Source organism: Electrophorus electricus, chromosome 25, assembly GCF_013358815.1.
Source record: "Electrophorus electricus isolate fEleEle1 chromosome 25, fEleEle1.pri, whole genome shotgun sequence".
Lineage (NCBI taxonomy): Eukaryota > Metazoa > Chordata > Actinopteri > Gymnotiformes > Gymnotidae > Electrophorus > Electrophorus electricus.
The window spans coordinates 9738500-9746978 of NC_049559.1; the positions used below are offsets into that span (position 1 = coordinate 9738500).

Here is an 8479-nt window from a genome sequence, read left to right on the forward strand (position 1 = left end):
ACACAAATAGTGCATCAGTACTAGTCTTAAAATACATTACTTTGAATATATTACTGTTCATTTCTTCAAAGTGCAGCAATATATCTTGAATTTCTCATTAAAGGCAGAGAATTTGGTTTACAGAGAATTTATGAATTAATATTTGCTAAAGCATTCGGTAAATCTGTTAAGGCATTTTCAAAGGTCAATGGGACATAATCTTAATATTACTGTTATAAATTTTGATACATCAGCCATTGGAAATGTCTAAACAAACTATTATTTTTCTTTTAGTACCAAAACAAAATTATATTAGCGAGTACATCCATTACATTGCATGTTTAAGCAAAAGATGAAAAATTGAACAATTATGTTGATTGACTGTGTCATTGATTTTATTGTTTGATTAGATTATTGATTGATTAGTGAGCCACTGATCTAATTATTGATTGATTGATTGATTGATTGGTTTGATTAAAAACTGATTGCTTGAAACTGGCTACTGACTCAAAAGTAAAATAATTGATAATTATTAGATCATTTTATTAAGATTAATTCATTGACTAATTAATGTTGGTTGATTAATTTCCTCAGGCCATGGCCATGGTTCCTCTCTTGGTGGTTTTGGTGCAAATTGCATTGCTGCCAACAGTTTTTGGAGGGGCATATTATGGCCACAAACCACATCATCAGCAACACCAGCCAATACCACAAATACCTCACATGGGCATGGGAAAAGAGCTACCTCATATACAGTACCCACACTACAGGAAGGAGATTCCACAGTTACCTATGTATATGAACAAAGGCAAGGACAAAAAAGGTATGTATAACTGAATTTAATTAATTATTCTTTGATTTCTTTCACTTGTAGACAAGAAATATAGTCTTATTTTTCTTGCATTAAGGTGAGACCATTCCTAGAGGTGAGCAGGGTATTCCAGGGGAAATTGGACCTCAAGGGCCTCCAGGACCTCAAGGACCTCCAGGCCCTCCTGGTCTTCAAGGCAATGGTATGTCAGGCCCTCCAGGAAATCCAGGCCCATCTGGCCCTCCAGGACTGCCTGGAGTTGGTAAACCTGGATTGCCTGGCCTGCAAGGAAAGCCAGGTGATATGGGTCCTCCTGGATCACAGGGTGAACAGGGACCTAGTGGAGAAGAAGGACAACCAGGTTTGCAAGGGCCACCAGGTCCCCCTGGACCTCCAGGTCTCACAGGAATTGGGAGACCAGGAGGACACGGACTACCAGGACCACCAGGAGGCAAAGGAGAACCAGGGCACAAAGGTTTACCTGGACTTCCAGGCTTGCCTGGGCCAAAAGGGGATAAGGGAACTGGACAACCTGGGCCACAGGGACCAAAGGGCCCAGCTGGACCACCAGGATTCCCTGGGCATAAAGGACTGCCAGGGATTGGCAAGCCTGGCATGCCTGGTTTGCCAGGTCCAATTGGTGCAGCAGGAAAACCAGGAGAGCCTGGACCATCAGGTTCAGAGGGCCCACCTGGAAAGGATGGAGAAGCAGGGCCTCAAGGGCCACCTGGCATTGGAAAACAAGGCGAGAGAGGATTCACAGGCCAGCCAGGTGTCCCTGGTGATAAAGGATTACAAGGACCACCAGGTTTGCCTGGAAAGCCAGGATTACCTGGATTGGGCAAACCAGGATTCCAAGGCCCAAAAGGTGATAAAGGAATGGGAGGACTACCTGGTGCTCCAGGTCCAAAAGGAGACAAAGGATATGAAGGTCCACCAGGTATGAGAGGACCCCCAGGAGAAGGTGGTCCTCTGGGTCCTCCAGGACCAATGGGACCTCCAGGTAGCATAGGTGCACCAGGACCTAAAGGAGAAGATGGTGAAGGTGGCGCAAAGGGGGAACAGGGACCCATAGGAGAACGAGGACCAACAGGACTGCCAGGCCAACCAGGTCAACCAGGTGAGGATGGTGAACCAGGGCCACAAGGACCAGCAGGACCTATAGGCCCCAAAGGGGAAGGAGGAGACAAGGGTCTACCTGGGCCCCCTGGCCCACCTGGAGTGCCTGGCCCAAAAGGAGAAGTGGGTATATCTGGTCCAGAAGGGCCACAAGGACCTAAAGGCATACCAGGGATTACAGGACCAGGAGGACCAATTGGACTCCCTGGGCCCCCAGGGTCTAAGGGAGAAAATGGACCACCTGGCCTAGTTGGTCCTCCAGGTAAGGGAAGCCCTGGTACTCCTGGGCCTCTTGGCCCACCTGGTTCACCAGGCCCAAGTGGCTCCCCAGGTCAGCCAGGTCGTCCAGGTCCCCCAGGCCCTCCAGGACTCCCTGGACCACCAGCCCTTTCCCCTGACCTGATGGGTGTTCTGCCTGAGATGGGGCCAGCCCTTGATGGAGTGAAGGCTAGTGGGTACAAGAAGGGAAAGTATGGAGGTGGAAGTGAAATAATGGGTGCCAGCGGTCTAGAGATGCCTGCTTTTACTGCTCAGTTGACCACACCTTTCCCTCCTGTTGGCACACCAGTGGTGCTCGACAAGCTGCTGTATAATGGCAGACAAAACTACAACCCACAGACAGGAGTGTTCACCTGTGATCTTCCTGGAATCTATTACTTCTCATACCATGTGCACTGCAAGGGTGCAAATGTATGGGTAGGGTTGTACCGAAATGGAGAGCCCTTGATGTACACATATGATGAGTACAAGAAGAGCACTCTGGACCAGGCATCTGGCAGTGCCGTGGTTCCATTACAACCAGGAGACACTGTTCATATTCAGCTACCATCTGACCAGGCTGCTGGACTGTACGCAGGGCAATATGTTCATTCCTCTTTCTCTGGCTTCCTTCTCTACCCCATGTAGACCAATAGAGACCCAGAGAGATGGATGTGAGAGAGAAAGTAACAACTAAAGAAAAAAAAGAGAAGATGGATAACATAAAAAAAAAGACTTACACATTTTTGTAAACCTCAGTAGATCAAGGCACAGGAGAGTACCTCAGGAAACCTTCTCTGCAATATTACACCAGCCAAGCTCATCCATAGTTCAAAGTATTGTGTCAGTGTGAACACCATACTGACTGTACAAAAACTGCACAGACAGCCAAATATTTGTTTCAGGTCATACAATAACAGGGAGAGTTTTACAGCTATGGTAATTTAATGAATTTGTGTATTTTTTAAATAAATGGAGTTTGAGCTTAGTGTTATTAGGACACTTGGGATAATTTCCTATTTTATGACAATGTGTCATATATGAGCTTAGTGGCATCTGCCTAAAGATGTCAAGGCAAACATATTTTCCAAAGTATTAACATTCTTCATGAATTGTTACCACATGTCCTTGTACTGAAATTAATTGAGATCTTAGGTAAAACATGAAAAAGTACCTTTCAGGAAGTCATGTTTTTTTCCTATATTATATCTAAATGTATTATTTTTGCACATCCATATTTTCAAACAAATGCCAAGTAAATAGAAATCAAAATTGTGATGATAGAATGTATAAAGTGTGCGTGCGTTTGCGCGCGCGCGTGTGTGTGTGTGTGTGTGTGCACATGCACACGTGCTTGTATCTATGCACATTAGATATGAGCACATACCTTTTCACAACCTGCTCGTGTTTTGTTAGACTGATTTGTTGAGAACCCCTCCCATCCTAAATGCAAATGCTCATTTAAAAACCACTGTGTTGCATTCTCAGAAGCAATATTTGAAATGCAGCGTGAGTTTTAGCCCTACTAACACACACAACCATGTATTTCACAACACATGCATGTTCTTGTATTTCCCTTCATATCTTTTAGAATCTGCATCCGGATTACATGTAACATAATATACTCTGTACTTCTCACCTGCTCTTGCTGACTACTGATTGTCTGATTAGAATGGGGGAAAGGGCTTGAAAGGGGAAATAAAAAACAATGTTTTGTATGGTTCATGTTGCCCCTTTTAGATAAATGGTGCTTATATAATCCAAACAGATGTTTGAGCATTTTTATTGTTAACTTTGTTGTCTTTTTTTAAATAAAGGATTTACATCCACTACAATGTGTCTTTTCCCTTTACCGTCTAAACCAATACGCACATGTATAATTTCTGTATTATTTTCTGTAGTATTCTGTAGTATTTTTAAATACAAAAATATAGTTAAATCGTTAAACCCAAAAGACAGCGCTTTTCAATGTAGGACTTTTTCTAAGCACTAAATTAGTACCTTACTGTGAATTGCTGCATTCATTTTCTAATTTAACGCTCCAAGCAAAAGCCTAATAGAACGACTTAGGCCACGTACTTATAATTACCGCTTCTAGTACTTTTCTGGAAAGGCCTAGATAACAAGACCCTTCTTAGATGTACAACGTTCGAAGCCTGCCCAGCGATGCTGGAGGTGTTCAGGCTGCCGGGATGTTGCGCCGTCGGACCGCATCACTGTAAGGGCGGAGAGGTTTGCTGCCGTCTTCGTGTTGCGCATGAGCAGAATATTCTGCCTCCATTGACAGAAAAGCTATTGTGCTGCACCATCTGAGATTTCATCATCTTGATCTAATACAGCCTCTTCGTCAACATTTTAACACCCCGGCAGTAAGTAGCATCCTCGCTTTTATTTGTGTGACGTGTATACTGCTCCTAAAAACAAGAACAGCCATTTACATTTCTCTCCATGTAATCCATAAAAGCTGTGGTGCGACAGTGTCACAAGCTGCAGCCAGTAGTCTTGCCCTGCAGCTCAGGGTGGCTGCGATATAGGTTAAGCCTGCTTCAAATAGCCCAAATCATGGAAAACCTTCTACAATCATGACGTTTTCCTCCTATCTTGAGATAGCACATAGGTGTAGATAACCTCTAAAAGCAACAAGCAGCGCTTCATCAAGCAAAATAGTCTAATAGTCTATTATTCATTAGCCACCTGTGTAGCATTTCTGTTATCGATTTACAACATCTGTTGTAGAAATTATTTTAAAAGTACGATGAAGTTTGCTCTATCGGCTTTTTTTCATTTAACAAGGAATTAACGTTTGATATAAGCCTAGAGGTAGAGTAGGCATTGCTTTCGTATTGTTCCTCTATAGAATATAAAATGTCCTTGGGATATCTTAATGTACCCAACTCTTTAAATAGGCTAATCTAAAGAGCCTCTTCTTGTCCAAATAAGATACTCAATTACAAATGTATTTCTGTAATGTAATTTGTGTCATTTATTTCCATAGATCGCATATTGATGACATGTATGCGATTTTAAATGAAAAAGTGTTTTTTTTGTTTTTGGTTTTTTTCCCCACCACGTAGGGGTGTGTGTGCACACGTGTGTTTGAGTTCTGTTGTTGGTTTATGCTGCTGCTGTACATCTTTGTACCTTGTATGCTAATGCATAATCATAGCTGTATGTAAACTTTCTGGGAAATTTTAAACAGGAGTTGGTCATGACATCACGAGCAGGTCCAAGAGCCACAGGGTCTGATGGAAGTGACTTTAAGCACAGAGAGAAAGTGGCTTCTCACTACCAGATGAGGTAACTTAAACCTAACAAGTACTTTTCTTCTTACTTTATCAAATGTCATGGCATCAAATTCCAAATAACTTGGGAAATTGTACATCTACTTTAAGATCATCTTACACTGAGAATTTAACACTTTCAGATGTAAACAGCATGCCATCTATCTATCTATCCATCTATCTATCCATCTATCTATCCATCTATCCATCTATCCATCTATCCATCTATCCATCACAATATATAATATCCACAAATCTTTTCACTCAGAAGGGACAATGCTTTAAGTACTTTTATCATTTCTTTATGTCTTTATATCTAGTCTGAATTTTTTTATTTCAAAACAAAGACAACTGCCAATCCCATTTATGATAGCATTGCTTCACCAGTGTTCATCAGCCACACTCACTAAGTCTTTGTGCATTGCAGCGCTTCACTGAAGTCTGAAATCAAGAAGCTGACCGTCGTGCATCTGTTACTATGGGCACTGATAGCCGCCCAGGTGACAGTTGCCCACCTCAAGCTTCTGTCCCACGATGTGGTTGCTATGCCATACCAGTGGGAGTACCCATACCTCCTGAGCCTGCTGCCCTCTCTGCTGGGTGCCATGGCAATGCCCAAGAACAATATCAGCTACCTGGTGATCTCCATGATCAGCGCTGGCCTGTTCTCAGTGGCGCCGTTGATCTTTGGTGCCATGGAAATGTTCCCTGTGGCTCAGCAGCTTTATAGGCATGGCAAGGCCTACCGCTTCATCTTTGGGTTCTCTGCTGTGTCGGTGATGTACCTGCTCATGGTGGTTGCCATCCAAGTGCACGCATGGCAGATCTACTACAGCAAGAAGTTACTGGACGCTTGGTTCAACTCCACACAGGAAAAGAAGAAGAAGTAGTAATAGGGCCTTCAGATGAGTACTGGATGTAGGCCACATTGTTCTGATATGCTCAGAACTCAGACATGCATGGATTATATTAAAAGGGATTAATCCAAGTAAGATCGATCAATCACACACACTATAATTACATACATACAGTACTGTGCAAAAGTTTTAGGCAGGTGTGAAAATGCTGTAAACTAAGAATCCTTTCAAACATACAAATAATTATTTTTATCAATTTACAAAATGCAAAGTGAGCAAACAAAATAAAAATCTAAATCAAATCAATATTTGGTGTTTTATCACATTTGGGGCCAATGATACCTTGATGGTATTGCATGATGGATAAGTATCTACCTGCATTTCTCAGCATTGAGGACACCATTAATCCGGACCAAATCTCCAACTCCATTTGCAGAAATCAGCCCCAAACTTGCAATGAACCTCCACCATACTTCACTGTTGCCTGCAGACACTTTTTATTGTACCGCTCTCCAGCCCTTCGGCAGACAAACTGCCTTCTGCTACAGCCAAATATTTCACATTTTTACTCATCAATCCAGAGCACCTGCTGCCATTTTTTCTGTACCCCAGATCCTATGTTTTCATGCATAGTGGAGTGACTTGACCTTGTTTCCATGTTGGCAGTATGGCTTTTTGGCTGCAACTCTTCCATGAAGACCACTTCTGGCCAGACTTCTCCAGACAGTAGATGGGTGTAATTGGGTCCCATTGGTTTCTGCCAGTTCTGAGCTGAAGGCACTGCAGGACATCTTCCAATTTCAAGGGAAATAAGCTTGATGTGTTTCATCTGCTGACCACTGCATCTACCATCCTCAACGTTGCCCATTTCTTTGTGCTTCTTCAAAAGAGCTTGAACAGCACATCTTGAAATCCAAGTCTGCTTTGAAATCTTTGCCTGGGAGAGCCCTTGCTGATGTAGTATAACTACCTTGTGTGTTGTTGGTGTGCTCAGTCTTGCCATGGTGTATAACCCATGATATGAAACTATCTTCCACAACCTCAGCTTGGTAGCAGAGTTTGGCTATTCCTCACCAAGTTTTAAGCCTCCTACACAGCTGTTTATGTTTCAGTTAGTCACTGTGTTTCAACCTACATGTGAAATTGATTATCATTCGCACCTATTTGGTTTAATTGGTTGATCATACACCTGACTATAATCCTAGAAAATCCCCGACTTTCTACAAGTGTACCTAGAAGAATTGAGGCTGTTTTGAAGGCAAAGGGTGGTCACACCAAATATTGATTTGATTTAGATTTCTCTTCTGTTTGTTCACTGCATTTTTTTTTTTAATTGATGAAAATAAACTATTAACACTTCCATTTTTGAAAGGATTCTTAGTTTGCAGCATATATATATATATATATATATATATATATATATATATATATATATAGATATATAGATATATATATATATATATATTACCACCTTGGATTCTTGACATGTGTAATCCATCAGGTTATTGTTATGTTTCTACTGACTGGAGGACTGTTGAGCATCTACTTGATATGTTCTATAAAATATGTGTGTATGCTTCTGAAAGGTATGTATGTGTGCTTGTAGAATATGCAACATAAAGGCCTACATTGCGTTGCATTATATTGTACCACCATTTCATGGCCTTTTTACCTCATTGGTCTTTTTAATGCTTTCTAAATAAAATAAGAGAAGCATTATTTAAAAACATAGTTGTAATGTCTTTCAAAGTGCTGATGTAATAAAGTGGGTATGTTTTTGGTTTAATTTAATTAGAAAAAGCACTGATCACACCTACTCATTACAATTCTAAGGTCATTGTATTTAGTCAGGCTGCTGATTATTCAGTCCTAAGCATGCCATGTAGAGACACTGCATCTAAACCCAAAGCATGTGGTGTGTAGCATACACTAAACATTGCTGGCAAGATTATCCAATTGATACACATTGGACAAATTTTATAAAATATATCAAAATGAGAAAAGGTCTTGTTTATGGTTGAATATGATGATGGTGATGCTCTACAGATGCTGGAGAATCATTGCAAAAGACAGACCTGCTGGTTGTGGAAATCCAGGTTGTCAAGTCACTCAGGTCAAGACCAGGGCTCCAGGTCATGATGAACTCTCAGAATACGTTATTCAGAATTATGCAA

At 41.6% G+C, this 8479-nt stretch overlaps 2 protein-coding genes across 2 annotated transcripts in view; both read left to right on the forward strand.

The window, feature by feature from the left end:
• The window catches only part of col8a1a (collagen, type VIII, alpha 1a), a 10726-nt gene extending 6766 nt beyond the window's left edge, over nucleotides 1-3960 (forward strand). Inside the window, exons 2-3 of the mRNA XM_027005148.2 lie at nucleotides 574-802; nucleotides 888-3960. Of these exons, the coding sequence (XP_026860949.2) occupies nucleotides 577-802; nucleotides 888-2815 (2154 nt within the window). The 5' untranslated portion in view covers nucleotides 574-576 and the 3' untranslated portion in view covers nucleotides 2816-3960. The remainder of the gene's footprint in view (nucleotides 1-573; nucleotides 803-887) is intronic.
• Nucleotides 3961-4437: 477 nt separating this feature from the next.
• On the forward strand, nucleotides 4438-6522 carry jagn1a (jagunal homolog 1a). Its single transcript, XM_027005149.2, has 3 exons — nucleotides 4438-4536; nucleotides 5367-5464; nucleotides 5876-6522. Exons 2-3 carry the CDS (start codon nucleotides 5376-5378, stop codon nucleotides 6336-6338), a joined length of 552 nt encoding a protein of 183 aa, XP_026860950.1. The 5' UTR covers nucleotides 4438-4536; nucleotides 5367-5375; the 3' UTR covers nucleotides 6339-6522.
• The last annotated feature ends 1957 nt before the right edge of the window (nucleotides 6523-8479 follow it).